Source organism: Tetrao urogallus, assembly GCF_951394365.1.
Source record: "Tetrao urogallus genome assembly, chromosome: 1".
Taxonomy (NCBI): Eukaryota; Metazoa; Chordata; class Aves; order Galliformes; family Phasianidae; genus Tetrao; species Tetrao urogallus.
This window is the reverse complement of record NC_136813.1, coordinates 908372-931691: the sequence shown is the minus strand read 5'-3', so window position 1 is coordinate 931691 and position 23320 is coordinate 908372. Positions and strand designations below refer to the sequence as shown.

The 23320-nt window shown below is 45.8% G+C and overlaps 1 protein-coding gene across 1 annotated transcript in view; it reads left to right on the top strand.

The window, feature by feature from the left end:
- The window catches only part of GDPD5 (glycerophosphodiester phosphodiesterase domain containing 5), a gene marked incomplete at both ends in the record, with an annotated part of 96813 nt that overhangs the window by 60359 nt on the left and 13134 nt on the right, over positions 1-23320 (top strand). Inside the window, 8 exons of the mRNA XM_079549170.1 lie at positions 459-552; positions 1508-1567; positions 3951-4049; positions 4701-4794; positions 7725-7870; positions 17313-17395; positions 20895-21045; positions 22267-22485. Coding sequence (XP_079405296.1) covers positions 459-552; positions 1508-1567; positions 3951-4049; positions 4701-4794; positions 7725-7870; positions 17313-17395; positions 20895-21045; positions 22267-22485 — 946 coding nt within the window. The remainder of the gene's footprint in view (positions 1-458; positions 553-1507; positions 1568-3950; positions 4050-4700; positions 4795-7724; positions 7871-17312; positions 17396-20894; positions 21046-22266; positions 22486-23320) is intronic.

The window sequence follows — 23320 nt, the reverse complement described above, 5'->3', positions numbered from 1 at the left end:
CATCTTGTCCCTTGCAAATGAGTTTGCACGTTGAGTGCACAACACAGTTATGCACAGCAACGTTTGTTTTCTTCCCCTGTCCTTGATGTGATCCCTGTATTGAATTTATTACTCTGTGAACACATGGGACAACTTAGGCAACTCTTCTCTTGTTCGTAGGGAATATTCTTCTGAAAACTCAAGCCCTCCTCATGTCAAATTGGTGGTTTTTCTTTCCCAAAGTAATGTTGTTGCTGTGTTTGACATAATTGTCTGATTCCTCTTTGCAGAGTTAATTTCCCATGAGGGATCAAAGCACAGACCCGGGGTTTTGTTTCAGAGTGGTTTGTGCTTTTTGCTGCCTATCTCTCATCTGTAGAGTGGAAGCAGAAAGGCCCGTTTTCTAAAGTTCTGTCTCGCCATGCTGAAGTTGCTATGGTTTTGAATTCCTTAATCTCTATTTCATACTTACCTTTCAGGTTTTTATATAACCGAATGGGATATTGGAGTGACTGGTCTATTCCAATACTTGTAACAACTGCTGCTGGCTTTACGTACATTACAGTGTTATTGGTGAGTATAACAGAAATGTCATTTGCCCCAGGTTTGTGCATTATTTTCTTTTTAAAGGGCGTGAATTTCTCACTCTTCCCGTAACCTGAGCAATTTTCCTTTCAGAAGTGATTTTTTTTTCTCTTTCATGGCTTTAAGCGGCCTGAAATAAATAGAAAGTGAAAAACGTGTGGTCCTCAACCTCAGATGATACAGTGCAAATATGAACACCCTGATGCTGGAGGTGCATTTGGCTTAAGGAGAAAAACAATTCTTGCTTCCTTTAGTATGACAAAGTCCAACTTTGGTGTGTCAATGAAAACCAAGAGCAAGTTTTTTCCCCTAGTGTGATGAGGTTCCATGTTTAATGGGGTGCCCATGCAGGCAGCAAGCCAGTATCTTGCCCACAGAATCATTTGAGCTGGAAGTTGGAAAGGTCATCTAGTCCAGCTTCCCTGCAGTGAAGCCATATAGGGTTCCCAGGAACTGTGCACCTACGGACCACACTCTCCAACTCTCTGCCTCTTGGAGGGCAAAGTCTCTTCTTCCACATTCCTGGCTTTCAAGTGGATCAAGGGGAAATGGTTTGAAGTTGAGGGAGGGCAGATTGAGGTTGGATGTCAGGGGGAAGTTCCTTAGAGAGAGAGTGGTGAGGGGCTGGAACAGCTGCCCAGAGAGGCTGTGATGCCCCGTCCATCCCTGGAGGTGTTGGAGGCCAGGTTGGATGGGGCCCTGGGCAGCCTGGGCTGCTGTGAGATGGGGAGGTTGGTGGCTCTGCCTGCAGCAGAGGAGTTAGAGCTTCACGGTCCTTGAGGTTCCTTCCAACCCGGGCCGGCCATTCTGTGATTCTCTGACCATCCCCATTCTGATGGGATGCCCTTTTTGGTTTTCTTGGGGCTGGTGGTGTATTCCTGTATGTGCAAACACTTAAAGGTCATGATGTGCCATTGTTTGACTCTTGTTTTCTTCTTTCCAGATACTAGCACTATGTCACATAGCTGTGGGACAGCAAATGAATCTACACTGGCTTCACAAGGTAAACAGCTCTTTTCAGCTTGGAAGGGAGCAGGGGTTTTAATTAAACATGAGGTGAGGGAGTGGATGCTGCATGGGATGCTCACTGTCCTGGAGCTTGGGGGAAGAGCATAGACTTTACATGTTGGTGGTGCTTGAGCTCTCATCTCGTAGGACTGAGCAAATTAAGAGTAGTGGCAATCAAAGCCTGGGAACAAAGACTTCACTCTGTGCTTGGTGAACTGCTTCAGGGTCCCTGCTGACAGAGGATGAACATCTGGAGTGAAAACCTCTGTTTCGTGAGAGCAACCTGACTTTGGTCTCAGCTCAGTGTGGTGCTCTGTTATGAACCTCTCTCACATTGCTCTGTGCTGAGCCCAGCCCTGTGGGAGAGGCTGAGCAGATGTGAAGCTGTTTGGGATGTGGTTGAAGTCAGTGTTGGGGGAGAAACCCTGGGAGAATGTGTGCACCCCCAGCTTTACACTGACACTGTAGAGGCTGGGGTTCGCTCAAGTCCCAAGAGGCCTTGATTTGCACATAAAGCAGCTTGAATAAGATTTCTGTGAAATACAAGAGAAGATGCAGACCTGATGTTTGGAGTACAGAAGGGGAGAGGAAGGGTAGCAGAGACAGTGCCAAAGCAAATGGCTTGGCAGCATTGTACTTTAACTGGCAATTTGCTAATAGGTAATTAAGGGACCAGTCCTGTGCGTGCCAATGCGCCTCCTGAAGGCAGAGCACAGACCTCCCCTCCCCCTCAGTTTCCTTTGTCTAGAAGTGATAGAATTGGTTCTTCCTCAAGGTGAGAAGATGCAACGTAAAGAGGGGGAGGAGGCCGTCTGACTGCTGCTGGAAAATAAGTTGTTGATCCTTGAGTCTAACATATGTTTCTTCACTGGGGGAGATGGTATTTTCAGATGCGCTCCAGGTGGTTGGTGGGTTTGGATGAGTAAGTCCTGAAGAGGAATGTGTTGGAGATCAGTCAGTTCTCCTTGCCTACAGAAACCCACCCTGCCTCCCTTCTTCCAAGAAAAGCCCACCGCCACTCAGACACATTGCTCTGTCTCTCTCTGCCCTTCCCCACATCTCCTTTCTAGGAAGGGGGAGATAAGAGGCTGAAATAAGTTGACGTGCTCTCTGCAACCATCCTGAGTTACCTTCAAGTATGGATTAAAGCACATGAAAAGACTGATATGGGCAAACAGCACTGTTTCTTTCAGCTTTCTCGTTGAAATGGTGCTACTTGTTCCTATGGAGAGGTGGGGGTGACTAAACTAGAGGACGAATCCTGTCCTTATGTGCAGATGTTGGGGATGTGGAGTTTTCTGTTTGTCTGAGATATTAAGAAAATATGAAGTCAGTCTAGAGAGGTCCAAGGCATCCTAGATGACTAATTAATAGCTAAGTATCAGCTTGTCTCCTGGACTGATTTCAGGTGCAGACAGTACATAAGATCAAGACAGCAGCAGCATCCTTTGAATCCAGCAGGCATGCAGCACAGCAGAGGCTGAGATAGCAGACAGAGAGGCGGAGGATGGCAAACTGTTTTTTGATAGACAGCCCACGTGTAGTCTGTTAGATCTTTAAACTGAAGTTATTTCTATGGCAGGTTTTGATGGTTTGAACTTTTTACCTTCGAAGTGGAGGTGACACTTCCTTTTTGACTGCTCCACTCAAGCTTCTGAGTGCTTCCACTTGGAGATGGGGGGTGGGCTGGGGGAGGTGGCTGATGGACTGGGTCTCATCCTGCTCAGCCAGTGTGTCACCTAGAGCCTCTTCTCGTGCTACAATACCTGTTTTCACTGCTCTGTGGACATGGTTTGAATGCTGGCCATGCAGCTGTTCCATTTCAAACCCAAGTGCAGTCATATCTATGGACAAAGCTGTGCTGATCTCAGAGATGACTGCTTAGCAATGGGGATACATATATATTCACCCTCTACTGGAGGGCAATTTCACCATCTGTTGGGTTTATCTATGTTTTTTATCTAAAGGGAAGTGATGGAGAGGCAGGGTGGGTGAAGCTCACCAACCTACCACAATGCATTGCAGAAGGGCCACAAGATTCTGGGATCGTTGCTTGAAGCTGCATAGCAGAACCCAATCTCTATTCAACTATTTGTTGGCAGGGCAAATCACCTGATCCTTCCACACAGTTGACCTCTGTGTGAAGAAAGTGGGACCTGAGCCATCTGTGAGATGTGTCTTACTGTGCTGTATCCCAAGTGGTGGGGAAGTGGAGATGATGCTGGGACAGCACACAAAACCAACCTCTCTCCTTCTGAGTCCTAAGGCTGGTTGTTTTAGACCACTTATTACATACACAAGTTTTTTTTCCTCTCCATTTCCCAATCTGTAGAGACTGTTATAACAACAATACAAAGGTTCCACTCTGTTCACTGCAGATTGGCCTGATGACAACCTTGATAACCACCGTGGTGACAATGTCATCGATAGCACAGCTCTGGGACGACGAATGGGAGATGGTATTTATCTCACTGCAGGTAAGTTCTCTATGGGCCTGCTTCCCTATGTGGGTGAAGAAGCAGTCATTCTGTTTCCATATCTTGGGCTCCTTCCTTTGAACTCAGAGCCTATGAAAGGCTTGAGAGGTTCTACTGTTGACTACTGCTGAATATTTAGTAATACACAAATCTGGGGAGAAAAAAATAGCATTCATGCAAGTGACTAATATTTCTCAGAAGTGCTTCTGTTTTCCCTGCTTTCTGAAGATATAAGCAGACACTGGAGGACAGAAGCATGACTCAGAGGAACTGTCTCAAACTTTCTCTCCTGGTGTTGCACCATGGTGATGTCCAGCCCAGTGTGCTCAACTGGACTACAGGAAGAGACTCAGTGGCACCAAGAGCCTTGCCTAAAATTGCATGGTATCTAAGGAGGCCTTTATCAAATATGTGTTACTGGAAGGGAGTTAGAGGTTTCTTGCTTTCCTTTCATAGTGGTCTGAGTGCCAAGGGTAGCAGTAGGGTTTAGCAAAGAGGGCCAAAGTAGAGGCAGGAGCCTTAAGCAGGAATGCTGTGAAATTCAACTCGAAATGGAATCACCAAATGCGCTATGGAGCCCACAAGATGAATGAACTTGGAGGATGCTGAGGTGTTTAATCACTTTTTCTCTCCTGTTCTTGTGTCCTGCAGGCCACAGCCCCTTTCTTGCACATAGGAGCACTTGCAGCAGTCACAGCCTTGTCGTGGTTGATAGCGGGGCAGTTTGCACGAATGGAGAAAGCCAGTGAGTACCAGTTGGGCATCTCCTCTCTTGCCCTATGGAGCACTTGTGGGGAGGGCAGGGGCTGCAGGTTGGGTCCTCCCAGCAGAAGTCAGGACTGAGCCCTTCGTGCTCCTTCATGGGGATGTGGAGGCTCAGCTGTTCTAAGGAGGTGGAATGTTCTCCTGCCAAAACCTGGATGGAAGGGGAGCTTCTGGGCTGTGGATACACCCAGATCCCATGGATGATGCTTTATTGTTGGAACCACAGCAGGGCTGGAGGTGAAAGGGCTGTTTTCAATGATGTAATGAATAGAAGGATCTAAACTTCCTCTAATCTGCAATAGAAAGTTGCATCCTCCACAGCTAACACACAGTGTTCTTCTCTTATAAGCACTTTGCCTTTAACCCAGCAACTTGGGTCTTGTTCACATGCATTTCTAGGTGGACCTGTCTCTTCAATGCCTTCCTGGAGTTGTTGCTTGTGATACATTAGAGGGCTCAGCAGGGATCTGACCTTAGATGCTTCCAAAACGCACACTGAGACGTGATCAAAGATCTCTAGGGGAATAGAGAAGTGAAAAACACACGTAACCCAGCCTGATGGCTGGCAACCCTCCACATAGCAGGCAGTTTGAAACGAGATGATCATTGTGGTCCTTTTCAACCCATTCAATGATTCTGTGGTCCTATCCACTGAAACACGTGTGCATCTCATGGCCATGGGTTCTCCCAAGTCCAAGCTTTGTGTTTTCTTGAAAAATAATGTGCTCCTTCTGTACCCTCAGTTGCACTTTTCCTAAGGGTGTCCATGGATGTCTTCAGATATCCGTGCCAGTTTCAGAGCAGCGATTTTAATTGGTATTTAACCTGCAGCAAGATGGGAACCCTGGAAGGATTTGGCAACACTTGTGAAAGACTTCCGAGAAGAGAGTGCCAAGCTTGAGGAAGGTGGTGGCTGGAGATTGAAAGATTTTGATATCCAGAGAGACCTTCAAAGAAAGAATTGCTCTGCCTTAATGTATAAATATGCCAAAGAAAAGTGTACCTGGTTCTTCTTAAGTATGTCCTAGCATGTAATTAGGCTGCCAGCTGGGGGAGGATTTGTGGTAATGCCTAGCGCAGGGACTGCATGGGCTCCTCCTGAATTCACAGCTTTTCTCTTGCAGTTGCTTTTTCTGGTTCTAATTTATTTTTAATACAAGTTCAGGAAGCTGTTTCCCTTTTCTTTTTCTGCTCCTGATGTTTTTTATTACTATTATTTTAAAAAGGAAAGATGCTCATCTTTTCTGTATCATTGGATCTTCATGATGCATTTCAGGGTCAGTTTACTTGTTCAAAGTGTCTCACCTGGAGGAGTTCATGTGCTTCTTGGTGCAGATATTGTTGACACGGTACTGTAAATTCTTTTTTGTTGCTCTTCAGTTTAGTTTTTCTTTTTAAAAAATGAAATCTCTGTGAGAACATACAGTCCCTTACGATGGGAAAATTGTATGCCACACAGTAATAGTAGTCTTTTGGAAATAACTGGTGCACCTACAGTCATTGCTCCAACGGTACGTTCTTGTTCTTTCTTTGATGCATCTGATACTTTTCAGTACCTGCCTTTTTTTTTTTCCTGAGTAAATTGGCACTTTCTTTAATCTCCTATGCTCTGTTTTCCAGACCTGCAGAATAGAAGTTTTTTGAATAGAATTAATTTAGAAAAACAGTATCTTGTTTTCAAAGCCTGTTTCTGAGGTCAGATAGAAAACAGTGAGCTCAGAGCAGCCCTGGAAGCCTTGAGTAGCAAGGGGGAATATGAGAAACATGCCCTGAGAGCTCAGATCTCTTTGGTGTGGTCAATAAGAACTGGAGGAACGGAAGACGAAGGTTGCATCTGAAAGTTGTATTGGTCCTTCCATGTTGCTCAAAGTGGGAAATTTGTCCTGTTTGCTTAGCTTGGGTGGTCACCAGGAGACCTCCTGCCAAACAGACCATCCAACTGCAAACCTGACAGCATGAACTTTGCTTGTATTTTTCATTCTTGTATTTTTTTTTTTCTTTTTTCTTCTTTGCATCTTCCCAGTTGCCCTGTATGCATGGCTAGGTGTAGTTTTCCAATCCATTTTAACATGGTCCATGACCCATGTGTTGAGGCATCCTTTCCTTGTAGGTGCCGACCACTAACCAAATTACATTTCAAGCTTATTTTCTGTATCTGAACTGCTTAGTCCCTAGAAGCCTGATCAGTGATGTTTATAGAGTAAATGAGCATTGGGCTGGGATCACCTCCCAACCAATTGTGGTTTTGATGCCAAATAATACACAACATCATGACACCATACCTTTGTGGTGCAGGACGTAGCATGAACTCACTTATTGAGAAGCCCTTCAGTTCCTTGAGTGCTTTATGGGTGACTGACAACTGTTCCAGAGAGAGGAGGAATTATCTGTCTGGAGGAGGAGCTACAAGATGTGGTTTGGTATCTTGCGGTAGCAATGGTGATGGGAGGACGGTTGGATTAGATGATCTTGCAGGTCGTTTCCAACCTTGTGATTCTATGATCCTATAAACTGGAAAAGTTACTAGTGTTACTTTCTGGCACTTGAATGAGCCTGTTGGATGCTGGATTGAAAAAGTATGAAACCAGATCAGTAGTGGCCAAAACCACAGCTGGACTGTTGTGACCTTCCTTTAAAATTTGCTTTCTCCGTCTTGCATTTATTGCAAATATTTGCCTTGTGAGTTCCAAGGCTACCTCACTCAGGACTTCCATCATTCTACGACTTGACTAGATCCAGCAGATTTAATAGAATGCTTTTTCCTTAGCAGGGACATCTGCTGTTGTTTTATGGGCAATGGCTGTAGTGCAGCCTCTGCTCTGAAGGAGGAGGAAGGTCACTTGACTTCTGCCCTGCGGTAGGAGGACTTTGACCAACATTTTCACCATCTTTCTCTCTTTCCACCCCCAGCTTCTCAAATGCTGATGATCACTGCATACCTCGCGGTCGTAGTTGCACTTTACCTCGTCCCCCTCACCATCTCATCCCCTTGCATAATGGAGAAGAAGACTCTGGGACCAAAGCCAGCCATCATAGGTCACCGTGGGGCACCGATGGTGAGTAGCTTCACATTCAGTGCTGTGGTGTCCAACTCTTCTGCCTGCCTATGGGATAGTACTGGGTGTAATGGTCTCCAGGTTGCTCTCTGGAGAATATATATGAAGATGGTTTGGAGTCTGCATCCTTTGCAAGGCTTCACCAGTAGTGGTTAACCTCAGCTCACAGCAAGATGCCTTGAATATGTGGCAATCCACAAAAACAGACAAAAAAGCTGTGCTTGAGCCTACATGGCTGCACTGTAATCCTTCATTGCAGATCATCATGAGACAGAGCAAGGTGATGAAACATTCCTGTCATCTGTCTCTGGGTAGACCTTGAAATCATAGTGAGTTTCTGTATGTGTCCAGACTAAAGATGGGACTTGGTTTGGTCACAGCTCTGGTGTAGGTAATGGCGCCCTGTTGTATTTGGATACACTGGTCTGAATCTACAGTCTGGGTGCTTTTGGATCTGTTTCACAGATGTACCTCCATCTCACCCAGTTGGTTAATCAACTTTGTAACAAGATTGCACACTGCATTGTAGACACTGGCCTTGGAAATGTGTTTTTTCAGACACCCAGCTAACATTTTTGCTTACATTCAAAGAAGAAAAATCTCTGTAGGTTGTCAAAATGTATTTGTCAGGCTGGAGTGTGCTTGAGCTCTTCTCCAAGTGCAAGTGTGAGCACTAATAGAGATTAACGCCTACTACAACCCTGTAGTATTTTGTTTCAGTTCTCTTTCTTTTTAATTATTCATTTCTTTAAGAAATCCCTTGACACACCAGCTCAATTTGTATTGCTCTTTTAACTAAATTGCCTCTGTGAATGATGGAATGAAGTTCTGGGCATTACAAATGCTTTTTACTGTTCCACAGAGTTTTTACCAGCCTTGAAGGCCAGAAGGAACTGTGTGAGATCTTAGTCCTGCGCAGCAGGAAACCACAAAGATCTGTTATAAGTCTTCATCTCCGTAGAGTTTTTAGATCCTGTCCCTAAAGAGGAAAGCAAGCTTCTCAGGGGAGTGATGGAATCACCATCCCTGGAGGTGTTCCAGAACTCTGGAGATGAGGCACTGAGGAACAGTGGGGTCAGTGGTTGGACTTGGGAATCTTAGAATTGTGGGCCAAGAGCTGTTTAGCACAGTTCTTCCCTTCATCATTTCCCTGATAGAATGAGCTGGCTTTCTGTCACTAGAGTGGAGCAGAAGGGGACAATCCCTTCCCTGCCCTCTGCCACCCCTCTGTTGGTGCAGCCCAGGGGACTGCTGCCCTTCTGGGCTGTGACCACGCACTGCTGGCTCATGTCCCTCTTTTTGGCCATCAGGAGCCCCACATCCTTCTCTGCAGGGCTGCTCTCAAGGCATTCCTCTCCCAGTCTGTACTCAAGTCTGGTTTTGCCCAGCTTTCACTATATAAAATTGTAGAAATATGAAGATTGGAAAAGACCACTAAGATCACCAAGTTCCAACCCCAGACCTCCCCACCATGCCTACTGACCGTGTCCCTCAGTGCCACATCTCCACAGTTCTGGAACAATTCCAGGGACAGTGACTCCACCACTTTCCTGAGCAACCTGCTCCAATTAATGATATCCTGGAGTCTGGAAAACTTCATCTGACATATAGTGCAAGTCCTAAGGTTGTGCAATGTCAAGTATGTTTGAACAGTCATGATTTTGAAGCCTTGCCAAAAGGCATTTCTGGTGATAGGATCGTGTTTTCTCAGGGCTACTTAGTACACTTCTGCTCTGGAACCCAATTGTATGTAGGTTTAATTTGGAGAGATGGAGCCTAGCGGAGCTGGAGAGAAGGAAACAGCTGGAGAAGAGTGTGGAGAGCAGGCTGTAGGACACAGACATCCTCCCTTGAGCAGTACCCAGATCAAAAGTCTTCAGAGCCTGGGAGTTTGGATCCTGAGGTGATGCTGGATCTGTGGGGCTGGAGATGATAAACAGCACTGCAAGGTTTCTTTCAGATCTCCTGAAGGAAGACAAACGTGATTTGTGAGCTGTGTAGACAAGCAGGCTCTCTGGTGGAGCCCAACAGCTGCTTGTTTCACCAGTCTGGCAGGATTGGGTCTGTAATGCTGCATTTACATGACCCATGTTCTTATGCTAGAAAGATACAAATAGCTTAGAGCTGTTCTGATGACAGCCAGCACAGAAGATCTATGAGATGAAGATGCTTGCTGTCCTGAGATAAAAGATTTGTTGGGGTGATAGCATGGTTTTTAAGACCAAAAAAAATGGTGAAATCGAGCCTTTTCTTGGAAAAATCCATGTGTGAGTTCTTCTTGAGGGATGCATGACCCAATACACTGATTCACCCAGTATGCTGAGGTGGACTGCTGCTCATACGAGGGCAATGAACTTGCCCTGTGCTTTACAACCTGCTGTCCTCCCTGCGTGCACCCAGCCTATCTGCCTTCTCTCATTCCTGTAGAATATCTGAGAGCATCCTTTGCAGCATTTGAGTGCAACTCAACTGCTGTCCTCCTTCTGTGGAGGGAAAAAATGAGGAACAGAGGCCAAGTGACTCACATAATTTATCTTAAAATGCTGGTGGAGGAGTGTGTCCTTGCATTCTAAGCAGAAAGAGAAGAAAAATTGGGAAGTATCTAGGCATCAGTACCTAGATGAGGCACAGCTCTTTGCAGTACAGGTGACCTACTGTCTCCACAATGGCTGTCAGTCTGTAATGGTGGTAATGCTCCTTCAAGATGCTCCTCTTTGGTGTCATCCTTTTCTGCTGTTTAATTCATCTCTGGAAGCTGTCTTCTGCGTAATTCCTCCTTTCCCTTGCCTGAATATCATCCAGTCGTGTCCATTTCTCATTGTGCTAAATGTCTTGTCCTATTAGGGTGCTATCTAAAAACCCCTTCTCTAAATTAATCAGTTGGTTTCTTTTCAAAGGCTTTTTTTAAGTTAACCCTTCAGCATCTTTCTTTCCATCTGGACTCCCAGGAGAGCACTGGTGTAATAGCAGCAGTGTGAGAGGCTTTGAGGGCACCAGACGTTGATGTCTGTCGCTTTGAAGGGCTGTTGTGCTGGTGGATATGAGAGTCATTTGACACCCTAAAACAGGAGATGGGGGTCTCTGAAACTGCTGCATGTTAATCTAGCTTGATGGCATTACAAGCAGGTGCCCTGGGTCTCCATCCTTTTTATTTTGTTTTCAGCAATCTGGTTGCATTCTGTCTTCAATGCCAATAGATTTGAGTCCTTGTGACATTTACACTGAAGATACACCAAAACATGAGTGGGAGATAAAGCTGGGACCAAACCTGAAGTAAAAATGAATAATTTAATCCAACTAGGCACGAGTTTCAATCACCATTTGCTTCTTTAAAATCTTCTCCCAGATGCTTTCCCTTGTGGGGTGCTTAGAGCTGAAACAAGTTGTGTTTTGGTTTGAGATTTGAAGAAGGTGCTCTCCATGATATTGAGTTCTGCTTGCTTTTGGTTTTACCCTTAGTATACATTCCTTTTGAGAAATATTTGACCACAGATTGCAGGTAAACCACCCAAAGAATCATAGAATCATAGAGTGGCTTGGGTTGTATGAGACTGCAAGGATCATGAAGCTCCAGCCTAAATGAACCCAAAGAACTTGGGGTATTCAATATTTCAGCTTTAGGAAATGCATTGAACCTAAAAATTCACCTCCTGTTACTGGGACCAGAAAGGTACTGGTGGTTCTTAAAATAAGTAAATAATAGAAATAAAAACAATACACAAAAAACCCCGCAGGGCTAAAGCTGTGGAACCAATCCCAGCATGCCAGAGACGAGAACGGCTCCTAATTTCAGAGCTGGAGGCTACAAATAGTACTGAAATGAACATTTTGGCAACCCACCCAGACAGCTGGCTCTCAGCGTGTTGCAACAGCACCATCCCAACGTCTGGCTGTGTGTCACAGAGCACGCAGGGCTTGCATGCTGTTGAGCTCTCCTTGGCAGGCAGCAGCTGCCTCCACGCCACGCACAGGCACTGTGCAGGGAAGGGCGTTTTTGGCACTGCTGACTCATGGGCTTTGCACAAGTTTTGGGGTGGAAAAGTACCCATTAGTGGGATGAAGCACTTTGTGGAGCTGGTGTTTGAGTCACCGTCCCTCGAGGTGTTCAAGAAATGTTTAGATGTTGTACTAAGGGATGTGGCTTAGTGAGGAAATATTGGTGATAGGTGAACGGGTGGACTGGATGATCTTGGAGGTCTTTTCCAACCTCGGTGGTTCTGTGATCATGATTTGCGTTTTGAGATGTTAAAAGGGAATGTTTTGCCCTGGCAGGGAGCACGTGGCTTTGTTTTCAGGAGAATTCCAGCAATATATACATGTGGAGCTGTGGTTTCTGTTGCTTTTTCTTTTTTTAACATACCTGTAGGTGAAGATCATAGAATGACAGCATGGCCTGGGTTGCACAGGAGCACAGCGCTCATCCAGCTCCAAGCCCTGCTGTGTGCAGGTCGCCAAGCAGCAGCCCAGGCTGCCCAGAGCCACATCCAGCCTGGCCTTGAATGCCTGCAGGGATGGGGCATCCACAGCCTCCTTGGGCAACCTGTGCCAGCATGTAAAGATTCTGACATACACTGGCAATTCAGAGATGGTGTTTTGCCATCTTGTAATGCCAACTATTGATAAAACCAGTAGTGAAGACTTCTGGTTGGGACAGAGGCTTATTGGAGAGCCTTCAGCTAGTGAAAACCTGGTGGCTTCTTTCTGTTACGTTTTGTTCACCCCTAACTGTTAAAGATATGGCCAGGCGACCAGTCCAGAGGTCCAATTTATAGCAGCAAACAGAACTCACATCTTCTGTCAGACCTGGAGAGGAGCTTGTATTCACTGGAACCAGTCTATACAAAGCCATTCTTTAATTAAATCAGGGTTTGGCTTCTGCATGTGATACACCAAAAATAAGATCTCACATGCTTTCTCATTAAATCTCTCATGGTTTTTTGCTTAAAATTCTACCCTGCTCTCCAAGGCAATATTATTGCTTTGCACCTTTTCACTTCTTTTCAGTCTAGTAGAGCATTTTCTAGAAATGTTAGATGCAGGTGCTCTGTAAAATACCTTGAATTACTGAGGATTAAAGATGCTTTTTTAAAAAAAGCAGTGTTGTTTGTGCCTCATCGTGGCATAGTGGGACCTTAATAATGGAAGTAAAAGTACTGGCAGATCCCAGCCACAAAGAGAACATCCAAAAGACATCTTCTCGTGGAAGGAAAACTCCAATTCTCAGGTATTGCCCTCATCACTCCTTGTGCTTTGAGTCCAGTTACTGGCTCACAAGGAGACAACAGGGAAGGGAGAACTAAACCCAAATTTTTAAATGATGCTTATGGACGGGAAAAAAATCCTTAAAACTTGTTGTGACTGCAATTAGGGGTTGGAACAAATTTGCTTCTTCTGTGCAGGCTTCATCATTAGCCTCCCTAACATGCAAATGATGCAATGATGCAGTGCTAATTAGAAGGAAAGCGGTGTATGATGTCCAGCTGGCTGTGCACTTTCACAGTATTCATTAAGGAAGGTCCAGAGCTCTTGACTTCAATGCTCCTTTTGAAAGTATTTGCTTCTGAGCACAGAAATAGTCAAAATGAGTTCATTCATGGGCAATTTTCTAGAAATTACTTGCTGTGTCTTCACCCACAGGAGAAATCTGAATAGCAGGCTGATTCTTGCAGGGGTTTGGAGCTATCAAACCAAGGGCAGAGGAGGAACAGCTTTAAGAAACTGCACAGGGGGCTGCCTGTGGCCTTCAGTGGAAGTTGGCATAGTTGGCTGGAATAGATTTGGAGGTCATTGCTTCCTTCATCACAACGCTGACTTCTTAATCAACAGATTGTGTCCAGTTGCATTGGATTGCTGCAAACCCAGATTTGGGATTTAGATATAATTTGCTTGATGGCATTGTGTTAAGGAGGAAAGTCATCAGACAAAGTGGGCAGAGACAGAGGGGAACACAAGCAGGATTATGTATTTATTTAGTTATTGCAGTTTTGCTGTAGACCAGTAAGCATGCAACTTTTGCACCAACTGTTGTCCTCCTCAGACACATCTCTGCATGTCAGTCAGAATCTGGGGTTTTCAGCTCCATCTCTCCTGGAGAGACACAGGCAGGGACAGTGCAGACATCTGTTACTCTGATTTTCCCTATTCACAAGCTCACACTGTACAGAGAGGTGCTGTTTCCAGTACCAGAGGAACTTGGGGGTTGGAGCTTGATGATCCTTGAGGTCCCTTCCAACCCAAGCCATCCTATGATTCTATGAACAAGCAATATTTGATTTTAAGGGACAGATTTAAGTTTGCCTTCTTGGCTTCTAATTGAAATCTACTGGGTTGTGTCATTGGTGTGAGTGTCTCATTCGGTCTCCTTGAGGCTAGAATCAGCTGAAAAGGTTAGAAGGACCACAAGGACAGCTTTCCACATCAATGATGGACTCATTTGGAGATGCAGTTACTTACACTGATGGGACATGACACCATTGTGGGGCACAGCACTGCAGAGAACACCTCTGCTGACGTCTGTGCTGCTTGCTGGCTCAGGGCAGCCAGGGATGTTCTCCCATGTGTGATGCTCTGCAGGGTGATGCTCTTCACTTCTAGTGGTTGTGATTAAGGTGATGTTACAGCTCCTAAGAGTGCATTTTGATGGTCGGAACTGAAGTGTCAATCTGTTTTTGGAACAGCTGAAATAGCAACATAGAATCATAGAACATCCTGAGTTGGAAGGGACCCATGAGGATCATCGAGTCCAACTCCAGCATAGACCTGCATGGAGTTCTCTGAGTTTGTTTAACTTGTTAGTTCCTGGAGATTGAGTTCCTTGGAAAGGAATAGATGTGCCTCTTATCTATCGCCTGCATGCCACTCTGATGGGGTTCAGTTTTGTCCCTGATGAGCAAAGCTTGGCCTGCAACCTGTGTAGGGACTGAGGGTGATGCAGGAGTGAAATATTCCACTCCTGGGACTGGGATCTCGTCTCAGTTGGGGTTAGGCTCAGTGATATCTCTTAGTGCACTGTGTTCTGAAACAGCACTGCCACTACGATGTATGAGCATCCCTGCTATCTTTATATGACAGTCTGAAATCCTAAAATCCCACCTCCAGAAGACTGTTTTCCAATGTGGCTTTCATTTTTTACCTCTGTGTGCAGTCTTGGCTCTGTCTAAACTCATTTTTCCCAGCCTAGCTGATAGAGGAGACTTTGGCCACCCTTCCCCACCTTTACAGAGGGATACTGCTGTTCTGGCCAGGCTTCTTTGCCCTCCTTTAGCCCTGCTTCACGCAGCGTGGGCTTTTAATTGCACAGGTGGGTAACAGCAGTGCCCTTCATCTTTGTCCTACCCTTGGTGAAGGGTTTTACATCGATTGCTTAGTGGAGGCAGTCCAGCCTGCCTTTTCCAGTCTTCCTTCGCCCAAGAGATGATTTACAACTCAGCACATTTTGTTTTCTATTTCTGGCACATTTGCATCCCTAGTGAGGCTGCTTATAGGGACACGGGTTTGGTTGCAGCTTGGTGTCACCTCTTGAGCTGGGACTTGTGCTGCATCCAGCCACCAACCCTTCCTGGCTTGGGCTGGTGGTCTCGCATCGCCTTTGAGTTTCCAGTCTCTGGTTTGAACACTACCTGCTTTATTTCCTTGCAACCCCTGCAGCCTCTGAAAGCAAATATTGAGCGCTGCCCAGCACCGAGCAGTGGATCGCCTTGCAGTGCTCACCCCGAGGAAACCTGAGCTACTTGGAGAAGAAACTCGAGATGCTGGAAGCTGAGGAGCTGAGGTTGGGATCCTCGTGGGGCTGCTGCTCCCTGGTGACAGCTCTGGGCATCGTGCATCTCTTGCAAAAAGCTCTTTTCATCTGACCTTGTGTGAACCAGCGCAGGGCTGGGCGAGGGAATGTGGTGGGATGTTGGTTCCTGCCTAGACAAGCCAGGCATTGACTGGGAGCTTCTTAAGGGGAAGATGATGCACCTCAGTGTTGATTTTGTTGAACGAACAGAAAAATGTACTGATATTGGTGTGTGATTTGAGCCAGAGGCATTCAGTGCAAATGTTCTGTATCTGTACCAAGGTTGTGTTGCTGCCATTTCTGAACAGCATTTGCTTGGGTTATTTTGCCCCAGAGCTTGTCAACCTGAGTGTTTAAATCAATCAATTAATAAGAAAATGAAGGTGCTTGTCAACCTGAGTGTTTAAATCAATCAGTTAATAAGAAAATGAAGGTGCCTTCAAGATCATAGAAACATAGAATCACAGAATGGCCCGGGTTGAAGGGAGCTCAAGGATCACGAAGCTCCAACCCCCCACCAATGCAGGGCCACCAACCTCCCCATTTCACAGCAGCCCAGGCTGCCCAGGGCCCCATCCAACCTGGCCTTAAACACCTCCAGGGATGGACAGGGCATCACAGCCTCTCTGGGCAGATGCCTTAAATATAAAAGTTTATTGTGCATGTTGCTTGCACAGTGCCTTTAGGTCTTTGTTCTTAAAGTTATCCTCTTCCCAATCGCTAAGCGACCATTAAAGATCACGGCTTGTGAATCCTTATTGTCCCTTGATGGAAATTACTGTTCCTTATGGGGTGAGTGGAAGAAGAGGATGCGACAAGTGCACTAAACCTGACAGCAGAAGTGGAAAATAAGAAAATGATTTTTCAAACTTGCTTTATTTTGGTGTGCTTGTGTTTCAGTGCAGCCTGTCAGGTTCTCTCTGTAGCTGTCTGGATTTTTTTCCTGCTCTGCCTGTCAGTTTATGGGCATTTTGGATTTAACTGTACTGATTTTGTGGAAAAAACAGAGCATTCATTCTCATCCTGTATTGTTTTTAACAAAGCTTAATTCTGCTGCCATCTGGTCCATTTTACAGGGATGAATTTGAACTAACATTTGAGTCTTCATCTGTGATTACTATAGGGATACATTTTCTAGGCCTAAGGCTAATTTTGCTTCATTGTTGGAATGTTTGTTATTAAGAGAAATCAACTGTTATTTGTTTTTAATGATTGATTGCTTTACTGATGGAGGGATGTGACAATGAAATGTTTTCTACAGGACCTGCAGTCGTGTTGTTCCCCATGGTAGGGGTTATACCCTGATCTACAGACTTTCTTTTTTTCCATAGTGAGATCTTAATCACTGTTTGCATAGGAAAGCAGGAGAATAAAGAACCATTAAGGTAGCTCTACACAGAGCCTGTGGATAGAGAATTGGCATCACATGAATGATTGCTTTCTGTGGGTCCTTTCTGTGGGGACCACACTGAGCAAATCTCTCATACACCAATTTCCTGTTTGGTTTTCTAGTGCTGCAGGCTATATGTGCCTGCACTGAGCTCCATCTTGAGCATGGAAGACCCTCAGTGGGGTCAGAAGAATTGGTCATCTTCAGACTTTGTGTTTTACACGTGTGCCCACTTACTAAACTTTTACTGCTCTTTTTTTCTTGGGTCACAGTTGGCACCAGAAAATACACTGATGTCCTTCCAGAAGGCGGTGGAGCAGAAGATATATGGAGTCCAGGCTGATGTTGTACTAAGGTAAGCCAGAGTCATACTTGGTGTGAGCATGGAGGCTTTCTCTATGCACAGCCCAAACCGTGCTGTCGGGTCTCCATCTGCTGTCTGGTTGATAGTGGTTTTTCCCATTGAAAGGGGCTCTCATGGTGAATGTATCTGATAACTCCCAGGGGAGGCTTAGGTTGAATATAAGAAAAAAATTCTTCTCAGAAGGAGCAGTAACCAATTGGAACAGGCTGCTCGTGGAGGTGGAGGAGTCACCATCCCTGGAGGTGTTCCTGAAGAGGGTAGATGTGGTAACAGGGGACGTGGTCAGTGAGCAGGGTGGGATGGCTTGGGGTTGGACTTGGGGACCTTAGAGGTCTTTTTCAACTGTAATGATTCTGTGATTCCATGAACTCCTAGCTGTGTCTACCTGTAGTGCACTGATGCTACAAATCATTCCACTGAGATGATGGTTGAAGGTGAAGTTGTCCAGTTGAAAGAACCTGGATTCCTTTTCTTACAAAAATAATAGTAATTAACCTGAAGATGCTGTTTATCCTAGAACTTGCTTTACTACAGTGACACACTGCACCTGGTTTCTATCGTGGCTTGAAGTCAACTGGTCTTGGGAAAAGGCAGAAATGCTTAAAAATGACTTTTACTGGGCAGTGCAGAGAAAGAAGTGATCTCAAAGTGACTTCCTTGTGCTGCAGGTCTTCAGGAGGGTTTTACCAGCCTTGCAAAACTGTCTACAGTGATTTAGCAGCACAGGAGTAAAATCATTCCCCTGCCCTCCTTCACTTCACATTACTGCAAGGGAAGGAGGAACCTGGTCAGACAGTTGCCCATCGAAAAATCTTTCCCTGCAGGCAAGTGTTGAGTTGACAAGGCCAATTTAGATGTCATTTAGAGTTACTTTGAGAGCCGTGCTTTATTCCAGGAGTGTGATTGTTGTCCAATAGTCTTCCTTTCTGAACTGTTTTTTTGCATGTATTGCAAGAGGGTGGAAGTGGTGTGAAGGGAGAGGTAGTGCCTTATCTTGGTGGTCCCTCAGTTTTCTGAGTTCCAGTTATAAAAACAATCAGGACACAAGGCTGGTATTTTCTTTCTCTTTTTTTTCCCTGCTCTCTTTGAAGGTTGGAAAGGTAGTTTTGCCTGGTGGAAGAGAGATTCTGGAGCTTAACTGCCATGGTGCTTTCTTTCTTTCCCTAATTGAAAGAACATGAAAACTGAAGGAACTTCTTCCCCTGGGGAGTCATTGTGGAGAAACGAAGGAAGAATTGGGATATTAGCAATAAAATGCTTCTTTCAAAAATTACATTATTAATCGTTGTGAAAGGGTAACTGAATAGGTTCCTCCTTTATCCCAGACCAGAGAGAAGGCTAGACTCTGGGAGGAGGAGAGCTTGAAAAGATCCAAGAGCTCTCCATGTTGCCACCCTCCAGGCATCTCAGAGGAGCATTCCAAGCATCGCACAGCTCAAATGATGATGCTCTTAATGGATCAATTATCTGAGGCCCTTCAGGGGAGACCCAAGATGCTCTATAAAAAGAGGCCTTCAGTGACCTCCAGACCAAAACCAGAGCCATCAATACAGCTGGCAGAAGTTTTAGGAAGAGTTTGCTTGAGCAGTGCTCTTCATGCCTGTGTCTTGCTGGGTCACTTTCAGTTCACCTCCTAGGATGTTTCCATACTTCCCACTCATTCCTCCTCTTGAAGAATATAGGTAGGCCACTGGGACATAGTCACATACATCACATCCTGCTCCCTATCCAGTGATGCTCCAAACTGGGTGGTTCTGGTTACAAAGCCAGCACTGCTGCATTCAAAGCTTCTTTGCTTCAAGTATAAATAGCATAGTATCGCTGCATGTTCCCCTCCCATCTTCCATCTCCTCTCACCTCTCTTCCGAAGCTCTGATTTCTCACTCTGAATTATTTCTTCTGACCTATACCTGCTAATATGTTGGTTGTGATTCGCTCTGTGTTGTGCTGAGCAGCTCTGTACGGGGAGGGAATGGGCAGAAGGGAGTCAGTGTGAAGTGCCCCATTAGTTTCCGTGCTGTGGTTGAGTCTCAGCGGTATCTAATGATGCTCTGCTGCAAGATGTTAAGGCTTGAGCTCCTATCTTCCTTAAACAGTCCATGCTCATAATACTGCAGTTTCTTAGCACCTTCCTTTTGATTGTCAATATTAAAAACTCTTCTGACTGCAGAAGTGCACGGCTGAGCATGGTGTTGCTGTGTCAGCATGCTGCTTTGGATGGAGAGGGACACAGTTGGCATGATGTGCTCCAGAAACAGCAAATAAGATGCGAGTGACCTTTGTGATAAGGGACTTCAGCAGGCAGTGATAAAGATGGGACAGCATTTACTCCATCATCCCCAATTGTTGGCTTGTACTCCCTGTAGTTCTGTGGGTGAGTGCTCAGAGTTGTCTCCTAATTCAGATGGGTTTTGTTTTTTAACCCCATCTCATTTCCGGACATTATCTGCCTAGTGAAGATGGGCACTTTGCTTTGGAAAATGTCACTGTAATCAGGCTGGCTGTGCAGAGTTTATCTTGATTTTGGAGTGCAGACAATTGTCCTCCAGCCTTTAATAAAAGCCTTCATTATCCCACCAATGATCCAGTGACTGAAAATTAGTCTGAAAGAAAGCTTGAAGAGCTTCATAGTCTTCCCAAAACTGCTGTTCTGTTCTATCTAGGTGGCTTAAAAACCACAGGGTGTGCACTTGGCTATTTGGTTTCTTCTGAGAGGTGGGTTTTCTTTAAGATGGATTTCTTTAAGATGCGTGAGCATAGCTGCTCATGTGAGCATGGGTGTCTTCTCAAACCAGTTTCAAAATGGAAAAGATTATTTAAGAGCAATTTTAGTAGCTTGTAGCCCTTGAATCTTGTTGGAAGCTCATAAACATTAAGTTCCTGGGTAGACTGAGAGCTATTGAAAATCTTGCTCATCATCTACTTATTAACCATTTGAGAATAGTTGTACCTGTGTGGATGCATATGTCTGTGGATGCAAAGTATGGAAAAACACTGACAGTTTTTGGAGCTACAGACATTGCAGGCGTCTTAGGTTGGTGTTGAGCATTCATGGTGGCTGGTCTTGTCTGAGCTGAGAAGCTGTGGATGCCCATCCCTGGAGGTGCTCAAGGCCAGGTTGGATGGGGCCCTGGGCAACCTGATCTCTTGTGTTATTCAATGGGTGGCAGTTCTGTCTGCAGAAGGAGGTTGGTCCCTTCCAACCCCAGCCATTCTGGGATTCTGTGATGCATGAGTTTGGCACCCAAAAAATCCATGATTTGGAGAAGGGTGGGATGGACTAATGCATCTAAAACATTTTTCCTCCGGGTAAATCTCATTTCACCTGGTATTGAGGCTGTTGGGGATGGGTTGAGTTGGTCAAGATCTTGACAATGATTTCAATGTGGTCCTTAAAGCCATGGGAGAAGCTGGAGTGGAGATGCCATTTCTCTAGCAAAGTGTTACATGGTTTTTGTCTCAACCTGTAATGGAGTCTGTGTGTTTGCAGCTATGATGGAGTGCCATTTCTGATGCATGACAAGACACTCAGGAGAACAACGAATGTGGAGGAAGTGTTTCCAGGGCGGGCCTACGAACACTCTTCCATGTTTAACTGGACTGACCTGGAAATGCTCAATGCTGGAGAGTGGTTCCTAAGGGTACGTACCTATAGGATGTCCTGCAGCCACGCTCGTGGGATGAAAGCTCTGCCTAAACCCTCTGTGAGGTAGCTTCTCAGTAGGGTGGTCTGAACTGCATCTAGACCAAGCCTCTATGAATTGTATGTAGTTCAGTCCACTACTAATCATGTAGTCTGACATCCCACCCCAGGCGTTTGCAGCTGTCTTTAGGTAGCGTTGCACAAAGGTTGGAGCAGTGGCCTAGCCCCCAGGAGCACTCTATGGGAATTTGATTGCTTGGTCCTCTCTCTGCCTTGCAACCTGGGGTAGGGGAGAGAGATTGTTTTTCTCTGCTCCTTCTGCCACTTGGAAGGAGGGACCTTAATGCCTGGTTGATACTACTCAGGACTCCTAACATCCCCCTGGAAAGGGAAATATGACTATAAAGGAAACAGAAAAGAGACTGTTGTGTTTTACTTTTTCCTTAATTTATACTTGGAGGTAATTGTTTCTAAAATGGAAAGAAAAATCCACAGAGATGTTCAGCTTTCAAAGTCCAAGGGAGAAGAAATTGCCTTGGGGTGGGCTGGTCCATCTTTTGGTGCTCAGCCAGCTTACAGGTGGGCTTTCTTTCTGTAGCCTGCAGCCATAACCTTCCTGGAGAGCATTAACTGTGGTCTGGAAGGAGGGCTGCAGCAGTATGGCACATTCCAGCAAGCCTGATCATGGCTTACTGCAATGATGCAAGCTCAGGTACTGGTTTCATGTGGCTGTTTGAAGGTCCTTCAGTGCTTGCCTGGTAGTAACCTGAGCTGTAGTAGCATCACCACAGTTCTGATCTGTGGTGGGGAAGTCTGAATAAGAGCTGCGTGTGCTGTGGCACAGAGACTTGCTGGGCCTACAGATGTGGTTGTTGGAATGGGAATGCTGTGACAATGCCTCTTGCTAGGTGAGAGAGACAAAGACAGCAGCTGGAAGGCTGGTTTTGGAGATGTCCTTTGAGACACAGTCATTTCTAAATGTCCTTTTGTCAGGAGAGTCCATCTGCTCCAGCATCCCATAGCTCCTCTCATATTGCTCTTAGTTCCCTTGGGTGGGGAAACCGAGGCATGGAAAAACACTTCAACAAAGTCCTAGAATGGCATTGAGTGTAGTTGTCAGCATCCCCCACTGTTGCTATGGTGGGATGGAAAAGGAGCTCCACCTGCACCCAGGGAGCCTGTGCTTCATGGTGGTAATGCTGGCATCTTTTACTTTCAGAACGACCCTTTCTGGACAGCTGGATCCCTCTCAAGGTCTGACTACTTGGAAGCTGCAAACCAGTCTGTCTGCAAGCTAGCAGATATGCTGGAGGTGATCAAGGATAATACATCACTCATCCTGAACTTCCAGGACCTGCCACCAGATCATCCCTATTACACGTCTTACATCAACATCACCCTGAAGACGATCCTGGCGTCGGGAATTCAGCAAAGATCTGTGAGTTTGGTGGTATTTCCAGAATTGAACATCCTTATGGGTTCCCCGAGTTCTTGAGTGCCTCGTTTGACCCATTTGGATGCTTGATTTGGGATGTTACTTGGAAGTTGTGCTGGGGAGGAAAATGCTTGCAGGCTGGACCCAAGGTCTTTGCATAGCTGCATGTCTGATGGATGGGAGATAGCAGTCATAAACTGGACCAGCAAAGGGAGGCCTCCTCCAGACTTTCCTTCCTATAATTGCCAAGCAGTTAACTGCAGTGGCACAGAGCTAGAAGTCAGTGTCCAGCCAGCCTCGTTAGTTTGTCCTCTAATAGAATCACAGAATGACAGAATGGCCTGGGTTGCAAAGGAGCACAGCGCTCATCCAGCTCCAAGCCCTGCTGTGTGCAGGTCGCCAACCAGCAGCCCAGGCTGCCCAGAGCCACATCCAGCCTGGCCTTGAATGCCTGCAGGGATGGATGGGGCATCCACAGCCTCCTTGGGCAACCTGTGCCACTGCCTCACCACCCTCTGGCTCCAAAACTTCCTCCTCATATCCAACCTAAACCTCCCCTGTCTCACTTTAAAACCATTCCCCCTTGTCCCATCACTATCCACTTCCACAGGGGGATGAAGGGCACTGGAAAAACTGTGAGCAAAGAGATGTGGGGGTGGTGAAGCTGTATTTTTCACCCAAGTTTGAGGCCAAACGTTTGGTCATTAATGAGTGTTGATGAGGTCTTAAACATGTGGGTTAAAGCAATGTAAAGCCCAGTGGTACTGCCATAATCATCCCAACCTCTCTGTATGGCACAACTGATAGAACTGCCCAGCCTGCTCCTGCATCCACTTTA